Source organism: Epinephelus fuscoguttatus, linkage group LG10 (assembly GCF_011397635.1).
Source record: "Epinephelus fuscoguttatus linkage group LG10, E.fuscoguttatus.final_Chr_v1".
Taxonomy (NCBI): domain Eukaryota; kingdom Metazoa; phylum Chordata; class Actinopteri; order Perciformes; family Serranidae; genus Epinephelus; species Epinephelus fuscoguttatus.
This window is the reverse complement of record NC_064761.1, coordinates 17256258-17277773: the sequence shown is the minus strand read 5'-3', so window position 1 is coordinate 17277773 and position 21516 is coordinate 17256258. Positions and strand designations below refer to the sequence as shown.

Genomic DNA, 21516 nt, shown 5'->3' with positions numbered 1-21516 from the left:
ACTACAGTTAAGCCGTCTGTCATTGTGCCGTGAGGTCATTTTCTCGCAAAATCCGACCCTGTGACATGACTTGTAATGTAGTTTGCCAGCTGGTAGAGGCTGCTAAACGTCTTGGCAATGATCACAGAATAATACATTGTATTGCTGACGTTAAAAGCTTCATACAGCTCCTTTGTCTTTGTACAGATTTTATCCAGGCTTTTTGCTGCTGATGAGGTTTACCATAGACAGTAAGCTGGACCTTCCTTGAGGCATAGCCGGCAGCGTTGGTAGCCGTGCAGATGAACTCTCCAGTCTCGTTTCCAGAGGGGGAGGTGATGAGGAGGCTGCCGTCAGAATCCAGGGAGAAGTCTGGACCACCCAAGTACAGCAGCTCCCCACCCTTCAAAACAAATCACAGCAGGGAAAGGGCAGGGGCCAGAGTTTGTTTCATTAACTTTATTAACACTTGACATATCCAGGAAAGAGGTAGGATGTGTGGTTTGACCTACTAAGTGCTCTTAAATTTATGATTTGATTTTCTTCCCTGCTGTTAAATAAAAAAGCTGTGAATAAAAATGTGAATAAATATACCATAGAAAAAACACAAAGCACAAAGCAAATGTGATGTAAATGCATGAGGACTGTGTCATCGCTGTACTGTCCTTTTGGATCTTACATGACTAAGTTGACTTGATTGATGTTATAGAGAAAAGTAAAGGAATCAGAGGGAATCACATCTTCACAGCTGGTGCAAAACTTAGCAGGATCAAGTTTCATGTGTCCCTGTAGCCCAGTTCACTTTAACAGCGTCACTTTTACAACTCCGAGAAAAAGTAAAGAGTAAAAGATGGAAAAGAGGGAGGAATTGCCCACATACACACACTGGCTTACAGTACACTCTAACACACAAAAGTGCACATGTAAATACTGAGACCAGTGTACATGCCAGTGGCCACAGGTAAGCTGATACACGAGACACACACATGTACCGTCACACAGACACACAGGCATTTTCCTATCATGTGCTATTGTCTGGCCAGAGCTCATCAATAGAGTAGGCATTGTACTAAAAATATGCAGCAACCCTGACCTTTGACACAAAAAACCCCACAAGGATCTGTCCCCTTGTAGCTGAAAACAGTGCATCCACATCCACATCAAATAGTACACAAGCTGCATAACAGCATTCACTTGTAAGAGTCAAGAGGTGAATCTGTGCAGTGCGTAAGTGGGAGTTTGTGAGTCAAGACATCATAAAATGCCTCTTGGACATGCAAAGCTGTCAGAAACACATTGTGACTGGATGGCATGACGATGCTTACTTTGGCAATAGAGTCTCATATGGTGATAGTTGGCCAAAATGTGATGCAACATGAGCTGTTGGCTGTCACACATTTGACCTGCGTCTTTTTCCTGATTCAACTACATACTCATTTCATGTGGTTTCCTTCCATCTCCCTTTCTATTATTCTGCCATTTATAGAAATAGAATACGAAAGTTGTCAATTGCAGGGATACAGCACATCATAGCAAGCAAAGCACTGGCTCTTATTTGTTGTACTTAAGATCCAGAGAGGTGACACCAATACATACCTTGGTCCAAGTAATCTCAGGGGTGGGCATCCCATTGGCACGGCAAGGCAGAGTTATGGGCGAGCCCTCAATTGTGCTGAACACTTGAGGGCCATACTGAATGGTAGGAATCACTGGAAACGAGTAGACACAGTTAGTCTAATATGTTTTTTTGTGCACACATACATTTATTAAAGTATTACTAACTACAGTGGATGTACAGATTCTCTGTGCATACTGTGCATTTGGTTGACTGTGTGTGTCTCTTATTTTATTCTTCCCTTTCTTGTCTTTTCCCTCCCTCCCTCACTATCTGTCTTGTTTTTGTTGTTGGTCACAATGCTGAGAATCTGCAGAAAAGATCAGCCCTGGGAGGCTTGGAGCATCTTCTTGGAAATGAAAAATGTGATTTAACTAAACAACAAAATCACACGCAGCGCACACAATAAGAGCCTGTATTGCATGGCGGTCTCCTATCTGCACTCTTTCCATGTACTTGGCATTATGTGGGATCTTCGGGAGAGTATTTCTCATAGGTTATGGCAAATGTAACTATAAACTGACCTACATAGTGTAAATGTCCAGTGCTTTGTGTATGTACAGCTGAGAAGGACTGACCTCATTTCAAGAACAGAGGGAGCCAGTGTTTTTACGTACATGCTGCGGACAATTCCTGTTTAAGTTGGTAGGATCTGGCAATGACTGACTTTAGTTTAAATGGAGAACACATTTCCCCCTCTCAGTGTGCTCCAAACTCTGCCATTACCCTCAGCTGCTCCTGGTTTAAACGCAACCTCAAAAATAATCCTATTCATGAGGTTAAGAGCCCTGCGCAGCATAAAGGAGACATTTAAGTGGGGCAGTGAGAAATGGAGGAGGTCACAGAACAAAAGAAAAATAAAAAAGAGAGGGGGCATTTCATAACTAATAAAATATTTTCAATGGGCTTTTTCACTGAAGATGTTCTGACTCATCATAGCAGAAAAAGCACAGGTGATTAGTAACATTAACCACGGCTCAATTCCATTAAGTATCCCTGTATGCACAATACCAGGAACGTATAACTACAGTGTATTATAAACCATGTATTATATGTTCATATTCAGCTTACAGATGCTAAATATAGAGATGTAAAGAAAAATATTGCTAGATCAAAGGGAGCATTTTCTGTTTCTTCTTGTTAGGTGCATTGCTATGTTTTATATTACATTAATGTCAACAACTGCTGGTATGTGGAATTGTGCAAGCCTTGTACAGTCATGTATAATTCCATGTGCCTAGTTTATGGGTTCTATTACTTAGCCTTAATGATCTCCTGATGTGGTGTCACTGTGAATGTGAGATATCTACTGCTGTCTCTAGTTTTTGTTTTATTTAATTTTGTTAATGAATGTCTTGTCTTGTTTTTTGCGTTTTGTGTGAACCCCAGGAAGAGTAGTCATTACTGTGGCGACATCTGATAGGGGATCCCGAATATGTGTTTGTCCTGCTAATTTGAAACACACAATATGAGTCTTGCTAGTGCTCAAAAAACTCCATGAAGTACCTTAAAGACTAAACTACTGTGCTTTTCATCATTTTTGTGCATACTGCATGTCTGTTTATAGTTGGTTTGTATCCAAGTTTTTGTATATTACCATAGACGTTGACAGTGGTGGTATGGTTGGTAGCTCCAATAACATTTTCAGCCAAACAGGTGTAGTCCCCCGCATCTTCCAGCCGGACTCTTTCAATATGCAGACTTCCGTCCCTCCTCACTGTTACATACTGGTCTGAGCTAACCTGAAAGATTTCAACATTTAAAATGGTTCAAAATAAATCATGCCTATTTAACTCTGACACTGAAGACTTTTAAACACATTTCCTCTGTGTGTACTCACCAAGCCGTAGTTGTGTAGCCACTGTCTCTCAGGCAGCGGATTCCCAGCCAACAGCACACAGGGTAAAGTCACCTGCTGGTCCTCGATCACACTGAGCACAGTCGGACTCATCGCAATGACAGGCGAAACTGCAGATACCATGCAAACAATTATACAGGGCTTATGTAAAAAAATTAAGAAGGCTGAGGGGATGACAGAAAAGTATTCAAGGAAATTATTAAGTAGATTCATATCAGCAGGCGGCTGTAAAAATCCTGTGAATCTATTTCAAAATAGCAGAATCATCTGTACATAGAGACCAGAGACATACACACACAAAGGACAAGTACCTCAGAACCACACTAGTTACTTCAGTCCTGTTCATCCTTAAAGAAATCTCACATTTGTCTGTTCATCCAATCAACTTCACACTTGGCGGGTGTATTGCTGAGGACCCAAGGAAGTGCAGTCTCAAGAGAGAGCTCTTAAGATCTTAAGATATTTATTAGTTGTCTGTTATTTAAACACTGTGTAGTGTATTGAGAAGAGGGGATTCCTATTAACTGTTACATCGCTGAACAGTCTCTCTCTTGGAGAGATAGGAGATTATAAACTCAAATGACGTGTGTACTCTGGCATTGCAAGGGGATACAACTATGTCATAGCAGATGTATTGCTCAGGACCCAAGGAAGCACAGCTTGTGAAGATGATTAAATGAGCAGTTCTTTTTTCATGTTATCATTATTTTTTAGGGATTTTTGCCTTTTATTATAGAAAAGACACAGAGCAAAGTGTGACCAGGCATCAAACCTGAGCCACTGCTAAGGACTCAGCCTACATGGGGCACACACTGGATGAGCACTTCTTGAGAAAGCTGCAAGCAGCAGTACCAGAGGCCAAGCAATCGGCTGAACAGGCATGTTTTCAACAGGCATTGTACAAGTGAAATAAGATGCAGAATACATGACAAATGTTTTAAATTTGGTGTGTCAAAAGAATGCACAAAAAAGTGAGGGTGTATTTATTTTCCGACAAAAACAATATACTAATGATCAAAGGTCTTCACGTCTAGTAAAACTCAAAGGAAGCACATGCGTAAGTGTTTGTGTGTGTACCGTATGATGTACATGGGAAGCTTGGTTGCTATAAACAATGCAGAATATACAGCGTACATTTTCCACAGCTGCTTAAAGTATCAACACACCCCTTTCTCCCCTCACATATGCATACCTATACACAACACATAAACACACTTAATGACATCACAATTGTCTAAATGATTTGGCTGTATTCACAAGGACAGTGCTGATGTCACCTGTGGGGGCTGTGATAGACAACAGGGTGTCGTCAAGAGGAATTTGACAGCCGCTCTTACTGGCCTGGGAACACAGCTTCACAAGAACACATACACACATAGACGTACGCCATTGCTCTCTACTTGTACTATTGTCCAAAAAAGCTTCTTTACATGTGCTTCTGCGTTGGGTGTGTGTGTATCTCATGAGATAATATTGTCAGTAGGGAAATGGGGCAGTGGGGCAGTAATACATGTCATCTGGGTGGGTCTTTGGTTTCTAACCTTTGGCCCACATATAAGAGCTCAGTGTGTTTCCACTATAAAGAAAACGGTGAAACAGAAACAGTGGTTAATAAGGCCCATGTGTTCAAACACACCCACTGAAATGTGCTAATGAACTCACACTCATGTGTAAAGACTGGAACAGGGACTCAAACACACACATCCACAAGGACATACAGACAGTTGAAGGTACTCAAAGGTATTGTATGTTGTTTTAGGAAATGTACTGGACACGGAGACCAGATATGATCTTTGATTAGAAGCACTCAGAAAACTTGATGGAAAAGGGAATGTAGGCAGTGTGAGTGTGTATGTAGACTCCCCACAGGGCCTTGTCTTTGAAGTGCACAAGACAGGCCGATCCACCATTATAAATTTGGGGATTTTTAAGATTATTAACCAATCAATAATTAATCGCAGGGAGCACAGAAGTAAATCCAAAATGACAATGCCTGTTTCCTTTCTGAAATAACTGCACTCTGAAAACTCACACTGATTTGATTAAGAGATGCTAATTTCTAATCTCAGAGGGACAGGCAGACAAAAATAGACTTCTCAGACTCACCCAGTCCAGTCACAGTGATCCTGGCCTGGGCCTCGATCCTGCCAAAGTGGTTGTGAGCCTCACAGACATACACTGCCTCATCTTCCACCCACAGGCCTGAGAGAAGAAAAAAGGATTTTTATGTAGAGATAAACGTAGAGCATTTACGTGTAATGTGTACCCATATATCCCACTAAAAAAACTCACTGTTGATATGTAGAGCCTCCCTGCTCTGTGTAATAGTGCCATGTGCGCGAGGCCTGTTGAAAAGGGGAAGTCCATCCTCTCTCCTCCAGGTGACCTGGGGGTCAGGATGACCTTGGGTGAGGCACAGCAGGGTCACATTGGAGCCGATGTCCGACGCCACATCTGATGGCTCTCGAGTGAACTTGGGCGCGGCTGAAATAATCAAAATTGAAGATGGAAAAGGTGAAAAGGTTTAGGGGATGCTCATCCATCTGTATTGCATTGTACAGACAATCAAGCTGTCCATCATGTAGGCTTGGGTTATTCATGACTGATTTTAGGACCAGATGTACTGTGTGTGTATGGAGCTCTAAAGTGTTCAATATTTCACAAATAAATAAATAATCACATGAATAAATCATAAAAAATATAATGTATTCTACATTATGATTTTATAGTTCATTTTTATTTCATAATAGACTTTTTTCTTCAAAATGTGCTTTTTCAAAAGTCTGCTTTGTGTATGTGTAAAAGTCTTGCTTGCCCAGATCTTGACACACCCCTGTGAAACCCTGCTTAGGTGTAAACCAGAAACGTGTCCCTGGCCTGGTAAAGGCATCGTTCATTAACAGCACCAAAGCGGCCTTTGTGTCTCTAAACACTGGCATCACACACCAATGTATACTGTGAGCCATAACAGCCATTCATTGATTGTCTAGTGTGTAAGAGTCTAAAATGCATACCATCAAACAGCCACCCACTGCTACCTTGCAACAGAAGAAACAAGCTGTGACTCCATCACTACCAAACCCCACAGTCTGCACAGTCTTATTCTGGGTTCATTATAGTGAGCAGTGAACACTCACCTCCTACATCCAGAGAGATCTTTCCTGACGAGGTGCCAGCAGCATTGACAGCTATACAGGTGTACTCTCCAGCATCGACATCCTGGGTCTCCCTGATTGTCAGTGTGCCTCCTAACGTGTCCACATCCAAGAGGGATGATGACTGCAGCTGAACATTACCTAGAAATGAGAACAAATGCAACAGAGTGTGGTCAGCCTGGTTCTTAATAAATAAGTGTTATTTTGGGGGTGCTTGACCATACTAATAAATCCTTCTATGCAAAAGAAAAAAAAAAGTTTCCATAATTGAACGGAGGTGTTATTTTATCTTCACACTTGTACTTCCGTCATTCTCAGGTGTTACCTTTATACCACCAGATGTCAGGCTGTGGGACTCCAGACGCCGAGCAGGCCATCACAGTAGTTTCTCCAATGCCAATGAGAATATCACTCAAAGCCACGGTCACAACAGGAGATTCTGGGGAAGGAGAATTTTTGAACAATAGACAGAACACAGTGTGATGACAATATGGAAATGTAGTACACACTGTATGGATGTGCTGCTAAAGTAAATGTTTGTGTTTTTGTTTGTTATTTGTGTTTTTATTATATTTGTTTTTTGTCTTTAAATATTTTTATTTATTTCCAAATTTCGTGCATGTGCCCTGGAGTGGCATGAATGTGCAGTGGTAAGTTACTGTTTCCTCACAGCAAGAAGAGTTCAAACCTGCCTGATATAGCAGGTATAGCTAAAGGATGGCTGGATGGATAGATGCAAGTGCTCTGTGGCACTCACCAATGTAAGTGAGGATGGAGGTCACTGTGTCTGTCCCAGCCTGGTTGCTAGCCAGGCAGCCATACACTCCTCCGTCCTTCTCTTCCATGTTTTTTATAATCAGTGTGCCACCGGGAGTCATCCTGTGTCTGAACACACATTACATACACAATTCAGTTTTTGTATAAAATACAAGTGATTCTGATTAAGACACACAATGATAGCACATAAAAGTCCTAAAATCTGCTCAGTTGGAAGGAGATGAATGCACCTGCTGGACGCCATGATGAACATGCCATTGTGGGTCCAGACCAAACGGGGTGGAGGGTAGCCGCTGGCCGAGCATCTGATCCTCACTTCATCTCCTGCTGTAAAGGTTTGGTTCAGAGGCTCGACTGAAACCCTGGGCACCTCTAGAGTCAAAGAGAAAAAATACAAATTTGCGAGATTAGTCAATAAATCAAAATCCTGTCTAAATCAGCCACTAAATTCACGTAACACATTGTAATGATTGCACTGGCTGCACAACTGTTAAGTCAATAATCTATCTATCATCACTGTGAGAAGTTTTGACTGTGGAAACAAGTTGATTTGGGGCTTCTATTCTCACTATTAAAATATTTTATTAAATATAATTTCTATCACTTAAATGTGAGTATATGTGGCTTTGAGAAATGTCACATAAAAATCTTGAAACATGTACACTGTTACATCTCAGTACACCTAAGGTTGTTGATGTTTTGTACCTTGATGTGCAGGTCAGGCACTTCTTCCCTGGATGACTCTCAGCTCAGCCACAAGATGTAACAGAGCATAAACTTTTATTGTCACTGTAGCAGGAAGAGTGATGGCTGTTACTACAACTAATAATGTTTCAAAGCATATCTTTCACCCTCATCTCCTCTTTATTGGTAAAACAGGGAGGAATATTGAATCCAGACCCGGGGAAGCTGTGGAATCAGAAAAGATTTTCCAATTGATTCATGATGTGTACTGTAAGTCTTCCCTTCAAGGGCGTGTTTTCTCTATTCTATTCCCACTGCTAGAAATATCTCCAGAGTCTCTGACCTTTCCAGAGTGTAGGAAATACAGTGTGAGAACTAGCTGTCATGACAGGGAGACAGAACCCTTCCAAAACAACAAAACTCTGTTTATCTAAGATGCCAGAGAGGGATTTATTTAGAGGTATTTATTTTTTTATATAACTAAAAGGAAGGCAGTCAGTCAAACGTGTTATTCCTTGCATGCTATCTATAAACCAAAATAGGACAGTGACTTTGGGTTGACTAAGAAAAGCCCTGTAGTGATAAAAGGCCAGTAGCCACAAGTTCAAAAGGTTGACATGCATGAGTACAGTAGATGTGAAGGAATGTATAGACTTCTGTACTGATGCTTCAATCATCAGGGATGCCACAGTTGAAAAGAAATACAGCTCCTTTACCAGATGCTGATGATAAATTCACAGGCGATACTTTTGATATATTACAACCTTGACTTGAAACAAATTGAAAAACCTCAACTTCCCACCCATCTTAATCTCAGCGCTGCCTCAGTCTGTGCTGTATGTACGAACCAGATAAGGTCAAAAGTAAAGGCGTCAAAGGAACTGTATTTACAGGCAAGCCGACCTCTCTCCTCACTTGCCTCTTCCAACTCACGAGGTCACCCTGCGCCCTCTGAGTTCAAGAACAAGGAGGTTCCTGAGGAGGGAAGACACATTGTTCCAGCCTGACTCAGCAGCAGCCGTACATGTGTCGGAAAGAAGCCTGTCTGTGAAACTCTCTTCATCACCTGCTTCATCTTTCGCTCTCTCTTCCTCCCTCACTCATCCGCTTTCACTCCAAACTGCAATGCATCTTCCTCCTATTCCACCGTCCACTCTTTTCTAAATCTCTTCCATCAACGATGTGCATCCACAACAGCTATTTAGGGTTGTTTTCCCAAAGATGTTCGACCACACTAAAACAGCAGGAAAACAGCTAAAAATCTCTCCTTCTTCATCCTATTTCTGTTGGCGTATGGTTATGCACTGTGTTCCACTGTGTTCTGTCCAAGTGTTGTAAGATGTCAGCAGCTCTACTCACTTCAAAGAGACTAATAACTAGGACGGGACTGACCAGGGGGTAATTAGGAAACCCTAAGGGCCTGTTGACAGCTGTTTTAGTGAAAGAAAGAGATAAGGCAAAAAAAAAGAATAATGAAGAAGCAGTAAGAAATTGCTTAAAGAAAAGAATAACAAAGAAAGTGTGGGAGGATGAAAAATGAAGAACAGGTGAGGAGATAAATAAGAGAAAAATATCCAGTTAAACCAGGGAAAATGTTTCAGGGTCTTCTGTGCAACGTATCACTCAGTGAGACGAGCCAAATGACAGAGTTCCTCTCCAAATCTGTCTGCAGCATTGGTATTAAACCTGCAACATTTCAGTCTGTGTTATTGAGGTTTACTTTACAGAGACAACTGTTCACTCCAAGTAAAGATCAGATTGAACTTTTCAATTATTCAAATTTAGGCCAGGAAAAAAATCTTTCTTCTTTTTGTTCTACAAGAGAAATAATAACATTTTTGTGCTTCAAAGCATCAAGACCTGGCAGGACACATACGAAGAGGAATTTAGGCGACAGTAAGCAGCATATGGTCGTTGAGTTAGCTTCTTCTTTCAGGGACTTCTGGTTGTATAACAAAGTAAATACGGGATGTTCATTGGGACTGGGTAATGTAAAACAAAGTTCTTTGCTGCTCTCACTTGCTTTCTTTCAGCTTTCTATACCTCTTGGATTCTCCTCAGTGGCTTCTGGCTGAAATCATCTGCTAATGACAGGTTTTAGTGGCTGTATTACATCGGCATTTCCTGGCCAAGCGCAGGCCGGTGCTCTGTGGTGCTGGCCAGATAGTCAGCGATACTTTGTACAACAAAGTGTTTCGGATTTAGTGTCAGTGAAGTGTTAGAAACGGGACTACAAGAGCTGTCCGGAGATGGAAAACTCTACTTAAGCGCTGCCTGAGAGTCACACATAAATTATTTTCACACGTCCCATAAAGCATTAGGGTGAATTATAGGGAGCTAGGGAGGGAAGAGGGGCGGGGGCACTTGGGAGACGATCATGTATTTGGGAAGGGGGTTGTGTTTGCCAAGAGTCATGTTCCCCCACAGTGTAAATCACACAGAAGCATTCGTACAAACACATGTAAGCACATACACCAGCAACAAAATCAGAGTTCAGCTGTAGCCTGGTAAGCTCAGCATTTGGAAGCCCATGTGTGCTCTGACGTATCTCAACACGGGCAACAACTTGTTTCCAATGTCACTTCTTCTTCTAACACCACAGACTGAAATTAAACACACACTCTTTACCTTGCACAGTGAGGTAGATTCGCTCTGCCGTCACCCCTCCTTCGTTTACAGCAGCGCACTCATACCAGCCCAAGTGATCTGGGGTCACAGAGGACACCTGGAGCGAGAGGTTGGTTAAGACGTGCACCTGTGGGTCCAGACGGGCATCCTGACCTCCTCTCAGCCAGGTGAGGTTATAGTTGACTGTGCTGACGACGTGGCAGGTGAGGACAGCACGAGAACCGGGAGACACGGTCACATTACCCTCGACTGTGATGGCAGGAGGCGGCTCTGCGGAATGATGGCATGATGTTGTTGGCAGCTGACAGGAACTTTACATTACAAAAAAGGCTTAACAGGAATTCAGAGCAAGCGGTTACTGACAGTTAAAGATGTAGAGACATGCAGTATATTCCAGCCCTGGGAAGCAGTGTTGCAGCCCATACTGATTTTCTGAAAACTATAGTCATTTGAGTCGAGTCATGGTGAAAAAGCCTTTGGCCTCTCATTTAGACCAACTATTCATAACTTGACAATTTGCAAGGTAAATACAAAGGATTAGGGGATGATGGAGGAGTAAAAACACATTTCTGTTACACAAATTATGTTTATGTTTTCTAACTTTTCTTTATTACTTGCTCTTTAATGGTGAAGTACTGATTTATTTTACCTCTTCGGCCTAAAACTATTCAAATTAAAACATACTGATAAAACATTGTATATGAGAAGGTTCAGGTTCAGGTTCAGCTTGGAAAACACAGATTTATAACAGAAACCCTGTGTTACAAACTACAGGCAAAGAGTTTGAAAGACATAAGTTGACCCGATGGAAATAGTTTAACAAAAGATGCTGTCCAGTTGCATTAGGGGAAATATGGGTTGCAGTGAGAGTACTCGGGCCTAACTGTGTCTCATACGTTCAGCAACTTTATGAATTACAATACCAAACTGTTGGAGTACCTTAACATAAAAAGCTATGCAATAAAATGGTATTTTTTACTTTACAGAGCTTATGTATGTAGCTGTCCTATGGGAGGAACCTCTATCATCTGCATGAGCAGTTTAAATAATCAACATTTCATCACCAAAATCAGCATATTAATGTCTTTCTAACTCTCATATAATGCACTGCTGTCACCTCTTGGTTTTAAGAGTTTCTTGACTCTTTATAGAGGTATTCCATGTAGCTGGTCTTTGCTGTGTGCGAGAGAAATGCAATTTTTTGAAACACCCACTTGAACTAATCTTGTACATCAATCATCTTTTTTTTTCTTATTTCTCTCTCTCTCTTCAACCATCTCTGTCTTTTCTCTTGGCATCATGTTGACAACACTCCCTCAGTGTGTCTTCAATCATATTTTTCAGGGTTTAGCCGGAGCAAAGCGGGGACAAGGGGAAAACAACAGAAGATGAGGGCGAGGAGAGGTAGCAGAGGCTTTGGCTCTGATACAAGGAGGATGCTGGGGATTTCAGCACAGCTCCTTGGGATTCGGATGACATATATTTGGCAGCTGAGCGGGTATTATGTGTGTTTGTCTGTGTTCAAGCGTAAAATGCGTAGGCCTGTCATCCTATTCAGGATATCACTGGCCCATTGACAAGGGTTTGAGTTGTGGCTGAGAAGGATTAATTTCACCTAATTTTAGATGTCATAAGAGGTAAAAGCTGGACAAACTAAGTCCCCTCTGCACCTTTGGACTGCGAACATGGTGGGTGAGTTACAGTAATGACTTACGCTCATACATTACACAGATCCCTGCCTGGCTCCCTCTCTCCTTCTTCTGTTTCATGAAGCATCTTTCAACTACCTCTCACTCTCTTTTCCTCTGCGCTCCACCTTCTTTCTTTCGGCTTGGCATTCATCACGTTGATGGAGCTCCAGTGAATTTCACAAAGCAGGAAGTTTTTTGGATAGCAACATTTGGACAAGGAGACTTTTACTGACTGCACTGGGACTCATGTGGTGTCAGCTCTAGGGTCTCATAATGGAAAGGACTCAGACTGAAAAATAAACGCACTACAGAGGATTTTGGAAAAGGCAGAAATTAATTTTTGCCTAGTGGTGGAACTAAAGGTATAAATCATTATCCACTGCTTAAAGCTTTGACATCATGATGATCACAAAGTCATCCAGTAATTTATTACACAGATTATAAATTTCTCAGTGAGATCGTAAATTGTTATGCATTTATTATAGTGGTGACCAGTAAGCATCTGTGTTTACGCAGCGCTGTTGTATTGAAACTGCAGTACTGCCACCAGAACTATATGATCATTATACTGTTTTTGGTGCAAGCCTGGAATGTATTTACAGCTTCATTTGTATTCTCATCTTACATCATATTTACAGCCCATTGCTTTACAAATCAGGCACACAAACCATCCCATAAACCCACAATCCCATGATCACTGCGAGGCATGCATTACAACGTCATGTTATGGGGTCAAATTTTCCTTAAAGCTACATTAATTCTGCCTTCATGCAGGTTCTCTGCATGGGATCCACAGCAAGAGACTTTGAACCCTATGAAATTTAACCCACATCAACCAGCACTTGGATTCCAACCACATGTCCATGAGTAGTGTAAGTGTAGTTTGTGTGTGTGAGCATGTGTAAACCTATTGAGCGTGACATAAACTCCATCTTGCTGCACCATTTCACTCAAAGTGTGTTGTGTCTTTAAACAGTAAGTGTTATTTTGTAAACATGATACGGTGCATTAAAGGCAAAGATACGTTAGAGTCCAAGTGAAACCACATTTAGTCATCCTTTTTGTTGATATGAAAATATTGTTAATGGTTTTTAACATATATTGTTAATAGTTTTTATTATTAAAAGGAAGAAACAGGGTCTTTATGAATATCAGAAATGCTACTTTTCATATCAGCTCACTGGAGGGGCCTGTTTGTATTTGACAGCAGCTAACAGGGTTCCAGATTGCTGGTGTTACACTGTAGGACACAAATAAGACACAAAGGGTGCTTTTCATTATGCTAAAATGTCTCCTCACTCCCTCACATCTTTGAAGATGTGACGGAAAGATGTGAGGACGAAAAATGCAAGACACACCTAAGTTTCTGCCCTCCAAAAGCCTCCTGTGTTTCTGCTTTTTGTCTACTCAAGGTGCATAAGAGACATGATGGCTGAGGGGAAACGAGTTCTGGGTCAGAGGATGCAAGGAAGCATAAGTTAGCATCATGAATAGTATCTAAAGTAAACAACCCTGCTCTGCAGCCTACCTGTCATGGTCAGACACTGGCTTATTAGTAGTAGTGTTGGGTAAACCGCTGTTACTCCTTTAAAAAAAGATTTGATTGGCTGTATCTTAAGTCTGTCTACTCCATGCAGCAAATACATTTTAATTTCTCCCTCTTGGTTTCTGATTTGTTTTCTCAAAGGAGAACGCAGGACAAGTGTTTCACAGAGCAGATATGTATGCTATAGCACACAAAAAAAATCCAGTGGAATTTTTTTTCAACTTTAAATTGCACACTGCCCTGCAAGTAGATCCATCACACACCAATTACACTTGTTGACAGTCTAATGCTTGCCAGCCCCCTAAGCATTCCTGTCCAGCAGTCCTGGCTCATTACCTGCAGTGATGGAAGGTAGTTCACTATGCACTGTTAGTTAACATAAACTACAGTATCACAGTCCATTAACAAAAGTCAACACTGCTGTACATGTAGCGAGTCTTTCTGACATGTTGTAATAGTGTCGTAATACATCATTGCTCTCATATTCTGCTAATTCCTTTAGTTTCAGCTATTTTTTGGTAAAGGGGACCTATTATACTTTTCCTTATTATCCTTATCCTTCCTTTTTTGGCATATATATGTAATGTTACAATATCAGATGTTAATACTAAACGTGGCCAAATTTCAAATAACGAGGTAAACATATGTGAAAGTAATCCGTGTGAACAAGAACCTCAGGCTCTGAACGTTTTATTTTTTACTTTCGTGACGACCTGACGTCAGATCATGACAGATTTCTTTTTATGGTCATCATCTCCAGGCAGGCTATTGCCAAGTGTTTACATTACATACACTGTTACATATAGCTACATGCTAACAACAGGGAAACATGTAATCTTGGTTGCTGATGTTGTTCGTTTCTCCCCAATTCTGGATCATTTTCCTGCTGGAAAATGTGCAGTTGAGTTTAGAAGCTTTTATTGGTGATTTTTTATGGTAGAAAGCTCCATTACTCTCCATTACATTTATTCCTCTGGCTTCAGTGGCAGTGCAGAGACAACAAGACAGCATAGAAACTAAGACCCACAAACACTGACCCATCAGAGCAGACTGGGTATTTTGGGAGGAGGCCTTAAAGAGACAAAAGCTAAAGCAGAGGATTTCAGACAGGGCATGAGTGTATGTGTGTTCAGGAACAGACAGTATGAAGAAAATAAAGTGTTTTTTGAACATTAAAGAGTGTAAACATGTTCTAGTAGAAACCCCAAATACAAGTATGAACCTAAAAATGAGCATAATAGGTCCCCTTCAAAAATATACTTACAGTACTAATGTCACTGAAATAGGTAATAGATTAGATTTGTACAGACAGTTTAGATTTTCATTTTGTGTCTGCTTGAAATGGTTTTAATGGAGCTATTACATTATAAGGAAATCATCAATAAGTTAAACAGATTGCCTATTATCATCCTGTGACAGGGTGAATGAGTCTTGGTATGTGTGCTTACCTGAGACATCCAAAAATGTGCGAGCTCTTCCTGTCCCAGCGCTGCTGATAGCAATACACTCGTAGTAGCCCTCATCCTTCAGAGTTACCTGGGGTATTTCCCATGATGCATTGTTGGACTCACTAGAATCAAAAAGGAGAACATTTTTATCCCTCTATTTTCAGTATTTGCTGAGAATAATGTTGAATCCATTCAATCTGCTACTAGCTCATCTGTTGATATGGTGGAAATCCAGTCAGATTTAGTCACACAGGAGAGCAGAGATGGAAACACAATATGGGAGTTTTAGCCTCCAACGGAGTTGGAAGGAGAGAGGAGTTTTGGTCCATTCTGTTTGTCTTCCTGCCTGCTCGAGAGACCTCTCAGAAGGTATCAACAGATTTGCAAAGTATGTGGAACCATTAGTCACTGGCCAAAGGGGTAAATGGTTTCACGGCATGTAATGACTGAATAGACTTGTATCATCATCAAATTCTCAGCTGAGGAAAGAGGGGGCAACCCCTTCCTTATCGGCTCAATCCTGCAACGTAGTGCATCTGTGGAGCTCATTTACTTTGAACATGACTGCGTGGCTGTTTGTTTTTTCAAAACCTAGTAAGGTAGTAGAGGGACATACAATAAAGCCTCTGAACAAATACATTCCTGACTAACCTCGTGTTTCTGAAATAATCGTCTGAAATGCTTAAAAGGTGTCTGAGACTTTGACAGACAAATCTCATGACACAGTTCAGGTACAGCCATAAATATGTGACTTGACTTCAAAATCACGTTGGAAACAGGACATGGATAAAATGACTTTATGGTGTAAGTACATCATATGGAACTGGCTTATAGTGGTGTTGTCAGCATGTCTTTTCATCTTGGTATCTGGCTATAGAGACTTTTGCTTTTATTTAGGAAGAGCAACAGAGAAAGGGTCCCTCTCTTGTCCAAGGAGTTTTTCCTTATCCGAATCAGAGGTATAACAGTTGAAGGTGTATGTACTGTAAGGACTGTAAACCACCCTGTGCAGGCTCAGACTGGCTATCGGGCAATTCTATCAAATGCCAGATGGGCCGGCACACCTTGTGGGTTGCAAAAACTCCAGGGGGAAAAAAAAAAGGGAAGATCTGCCGGCTGCAGCCCACTTTTAGGACAGCCCATCATGTGGATCTGTCCATCAGGTAATGTCAGAGGCCAAGCAAGAGAGGTCAAGTGGGAAATACACAAAATCTAGACAGAAAGAGCGGAGTAACTGGAATGTAAATACAGATTAAACAGATGAAGGAGCTAAAAAATGGAAAGGTAGAGCAGAAAAGGTCAGAGACAAAAAGAAAAAAGTACTCAAGGCTGAAGCTGGAAAGAGTTTCTAATGTTAGCAGCAGTGACAACAATCACAAAAGTCTGCTGGCGGCACCAAATGAAGAGGAAGAAAGAGTAAAGTGGACAGAGGAGCAGCAGCAGGCTGATAACAGCAGAGTCACGCTACAGGCTAAGGGCAAGAGGAGGTTGCTACTTAGTAATGGGACCGGTCCAGAGGAGATTTGCCAGGGCCGAACTTTGTTCTCATTCCAACCCTGCCCCTGTGGCAAATTTGTGATTTGTGAACTGACACTTTCCAGCCCTGCTCACCTGAAGAGTTGGTCGACCCCAAGTCGCCTCCCATCTCTAGTAAAGCGCAGAGTGAAGGGGATCAGGCTCTCTGCCTGGCAGTTGACAGCCCCTCTTTGGAGGTAGTAACCATGACTTATGGCTGGCATCAGCACCTTAGGGGCATCTGGAAGAGCAATAAAGATAATCAACAAAAAGACTTACTCACCTTAAATAACTAAGCAATCCCTCACATCTAAATATGGGTGACAATCTCCATCACTGACCAGGTATAATACTGGAGAAGGAAACACTGGAGAGTCTCTGGAAAGGGAAACCATCCCGGTCATATCCTGTCACCCGCAGGAAGAAGGCCTCGTTGGGTGGAATGAACTCTGTGATGTTCCAGAGGCCGTATGGCTTGCGCTCAGGGTAGTAGCGGATTGGCAAAGTTTTGAGCACCTCACCCTTGATTGACAGGAGCTCTAGCCTGTCAGCCCGAGCAGGAGGTGAAAGCCCGGTGGTGTTCAGAAGGATGTAAGTGGGAATACCTGGAAAGAATAAACAACATACACTGTATACTTTAATGTCCCAAAGCTTACACATGTAAGTGAACACAACAGGTGAAAGAACACAAACAACAGCTGTGGAGGTTTTTTTTTTTACAATTTGGTTTCTGAGTTCACTGACCTTGAACTGGCCTACTAGAGGTCTGTTTAAAATCCAGGGTGGGCTTTCTGGAAAATCCGGCCCGGAAGTCAATGGTGCTGAGACCTGAGATACGGACCGAATGTCTTCCTTCACTAGAGGTCTGTGTAAAAGAAAGAGGACGTGTAGATTTGCAGATATATGTTTAGCACCCAGGTAGTATGTTTGGTAATGTGACTCCATGTTTCTGGCGTTATCTTCATAATAAGGTTTTGTCTTAATGTGCTGTGACATATCAGTATCTATATACAACAAGTCCTTCATGCAGTCACACCTTTCTAATTGAAAACTGTCATTTGATAAGTAGTATTGTGGATGTCTGGTCCAAATTGATTTGGTGAAAAACCCAGACTAACATGTGATGGTGATTCGTTTTCCATTACTTAAGAAAACAAAAGAGAGAAGAGTTGCTGCATCAAAGGCAGCACTGAGTGGTCTAAATGACAGACACAGCACTGACACTGTTGTGTAACAGCCTTTTGTATGCCAACCATCCCTGCATGTACGGACAAGCAACTCAAAGTTAAGTCAAGGCTGGCTGTCAAATGCCTCAGAACCGAGCTTATAAAACATCCACGATTCAGAGATGACCCATTCAGTCTGGCATTCATACTTTAATTAAATAAACACGACCACTATAATCACAGAGTGCCTCATGTGGTCTTCATCGCGTGGAGGTCTTTTGAAGCTTTGCAGTAATAGAGACAGAGTAATTACAATGAAATATAGGCTTGGTGAAAAGTGGAAACTCCTCATCTTGGGTAAAGCACCTTAGAGGTGTCACAGACATTGACTCACAATGTGGAGTGAGGCATGCAAACCTAGACTGTCATTTGCAATTGACTGAAATGAAAGAGAATGTGTGGATTTACTGCATTTTACAATTACTGAGTTCTGACTGACATAAACTTAAATTCCCTGTGAAAAGAAAACTACCAAACTGGCTAGAGCAGTGCATTTAAGCAAACACATGAGACAGCTAGAGGTGAAACTACAAACAATGAGGTAATACCAGGACAAAGGGGCATCGGCACAGCCTCAAATGCTAATGCCTGCTGTCATGAAAAACAATACATGTCATGGTCATCAAACCTGCCTCAATGACCACCATGAAATTAGCCCAGGTCATTAGTTGGTTGTAAAAGAACCAATAATAAGGGAAGAGGTCCCTTAAAGGTCATGCTCTTACCTAAGACAAGAAGAATCCCTGTCATTAAAGCTACTCATTTCCTAATTTCACACCCATCCGCACAGACTGACCAATGTAGGTCTTAGATACACCCTCACTGAGATCAATCAGGTCCTGTGTAGCTGTGATGAGGTAACTGATACAGATTTTTACACCGAAGACCTACTGATGTGATTCTCCAGAGCACTCACAAAGAGAAAACTGCATTGGTTTTCACTGTTTTCGGTTTGATTTTGCAAGAAAATTGACCTAGACATGCTATTATGAATCATGAGTCATTACCAGTTTGAGCATAAGCATTGCTCAAAACCTTTTATATAGTGCACAAAACAGAATAGTCCAAGATTCTTTAAAAGTTACATTATATCACATTTTATTTTATCTTTTATGTAAAGCAAATTGAATTACCTTTGCATTGGAAAGGTCCATCCATCCATCCATCGGCATATACCAATAAATTTAACTTGTTCTGTCACTGGCAACAGCAACGCCTGCGTGGATTAGTTCTACAGTATTTTCTTTTTCCAAAATGTGTAAAGAAAAAAAAAGTCCTTCTGTTGCAGTCTACAATCCAAGTGAGGTATTTAGTCCAAATCTGTAAATATGGGTTTAAGCATCAAGCAGCAGAAGGGAACAGCATGGAGTTTAAGGTCAAAAAACAATTGTTTAGTCTTTGATTTCTATGCACTTGGCAGATGAAAGCTCTTCAGGTACTTAAAATAACTGTACTGCTTCTTCCTCCCCCATTATTTTAATGACTTGATGTTTTGTTTAGATGTTCAGCAGGAGACCTGAATGCTGTCCACACATTGGACAGAAGAATATAAGAAGAGAGGAGAGCAGAAAAAGCAGACACAAAGAACAAGAGTAGGACATTTCACCGACTCTCTTCCTGTTTGCAGGAGCTGTTTGCATGCTTTTAAAATTACAGCCTTCCTAAACTATTATCATGGGCTATAAAATTAAGTGTGAAGTTTTAAATGCACTCATCAATGAGGTCATTGCAGCACAAAGAAGTCTCACCTGGATTAGTCTCGGTAGAGTACAAATCTTAACACGCATACAAAAACACACTCACACATAGTCCCACAAAGAACAAATGAAAGAGCTGTTTGCTATTAATGAACATCTTGTTTTTTTGATCTGACAGATGTGACTGTCTGACAAGTTTTCACATTTGAAACTTACAACAGGGTCACTGTTTGCATTATGTTCTCACTCCCAACTCGTTAACATGACAGCTCAGTCAGCAGCCCTGCGCTTTAAACTCTGAAGCTCTAGGTACCCCTTAAGCATCAGTTTTGGACATTCAGGGGCCATGTGTTGTTTGTTACATATATAGTGGCTTTTCAGAATAAACTTCCACATCCACAGGAAACATAGGTTTAGTCACCAAAACTTCTTTAGGTTTAGGCAACAAACCTAATTGGTTAGGTTTAGGAAAAAAGAACAGTTTGGGTTAAAATATGTATGTTTGTTACGTAGCTTAACTTGCGTAAGCATTAATGAGTATGTCAAATAATGCATGTCACGTGATGTATGTCATGTCACATTTACTACGTAACATAGTTTTAAAAAACTCAAAATTGATTTGATTTGATTGATTTTGATTTCACATGGGACACAAACATCTGTCTCTCAGGTAAAAATCCTGTGTTTGTTTGACTCATTCACCATAACTCCCTCCCACCCTATGCAGACTTTCTCGCTGTTTATACTACGTCTTTGCCATGGATGGGTTTACATCGAAAGTAGTTGTTGAGGGCCCAGTACGTCTTATACAGATGCTAAAGGCATCTGTGCATGCTTGGTATCATTTCATCTTTGGACAAAATGAAAAATACATTATTTCTCTTGTAATAATCACCAATACAGTATTTGGACATTGATTTCATTTAGTAATAGTAGTAGAATATACTGAATTTAGCAAAAATGAATGTAAGGTGTAAAATTATGGCCAAAACTGAAAAAGCAGAGGGTGATCATGGGGTGATCCCACCCTCTACACTCCACCACAACATCCAATTAAAGGCAGATTAAAATGGATCAAATTCCTTTTCACACACAATCTATGGTCTGGGTCCTACACTGTGGTGTCACGGGCCATTAGCCTTACTGAAACCCAGCATGGCAGAACAGTGAAATCCCCCTAAAGTATTCATGCACATTTCTTTCGATGCCCTGGGAAACACGGTTACAGATGAGAGGGAGATATTTTTAGATTGCAAGACAGATAGAGTAGAGCGAGAGAACAGAAGAGCCTCCTGTGCTTCTCTGAGGGAGATAATTAGAGGAATAAATGTGCTGGGAGGAAGATGCATGAGAAAACAGAAAAGAAGACGTGTGACAGAAAGAGATTCATGAAGAAAGATGAGACAGGGTAAACACAGGACAAAAATGAGACAGGACGATGCTATGTCTCTTTTTCATGTCTGTTTGATATCCCTCATCACTTCTTTGAACACTGCCCATGGAACAACTCACAAAATTAACTGACTGAAGTCTAAAAGCAAAAAGCTCAATCCTGACCTTTGATACACTCTTATAAACAAGGGTTCCAACAGGGTTTTTTTCTGAGGGCCAGGATTTTACCCAGAACCTTTTTCATCCAAAGAGCACTTTTTAGAAGAAGGAATCCGTTAGGGATTGTGGAAAGCATGGGTCATCCT

General features: G+C 41.2%; 1 protein-coding gene across 1 annotated transcript in view; it reads right to left on the bottom strand.

The window, feature by feature from the left end:
• The window catches only part of hmcn1 (hemicentin 1), a 96791-nt gene that overhangs the window by 43570 nt on the left and 31705 nt on the right, over nt 1-21516 (bottom strand). Inside the window, exons 7-21 of the mRNA XM_049588337.1 lie at nt 17641-17761; nt 17238-17501; nt 16993-17137; nt 15382-15503; nt 10697-10966; nt 7615-7756; nt 7365-7492; nt 6933-7046; nt 6590-6748; nt 5745-5936; nt 5559-5654; nt 3435-3562; nt 3192-3336; nt 1576-1688; nt 223-382 (exon numbers count right to left, since the gene is read on the bottom strand). Of these exons, the coding sequence (XP_049444294.1) occupies nt 223-382; nt 1576-1688; nt 3192-3336; nt 3435-3562; nt 5559-5654; nt 5745-5936; nt 6590-6748; nt 6933-7046; nt 7365-7492; nt 7615-7756; nt 10697-10966; nt 15382-15503; nt 16993-17137; nt 17238-17501; nt 17641-17761 (2299 nt within the window). The remainder of the gene's footprint in view (nt 1-222; nt 383-1575; nt 1689-3191; nt 3337-3434; nt 3563-5558; nt 5655-5744; nt 5937-6589; nt 6749-6932; nt 7047-7364; nt 7493-7614; nt 7757-10696; nt 10967-15381; nt 15504-16992; nt 17138-17237; nt 17502-17640; nt 17762-21516) is intronic.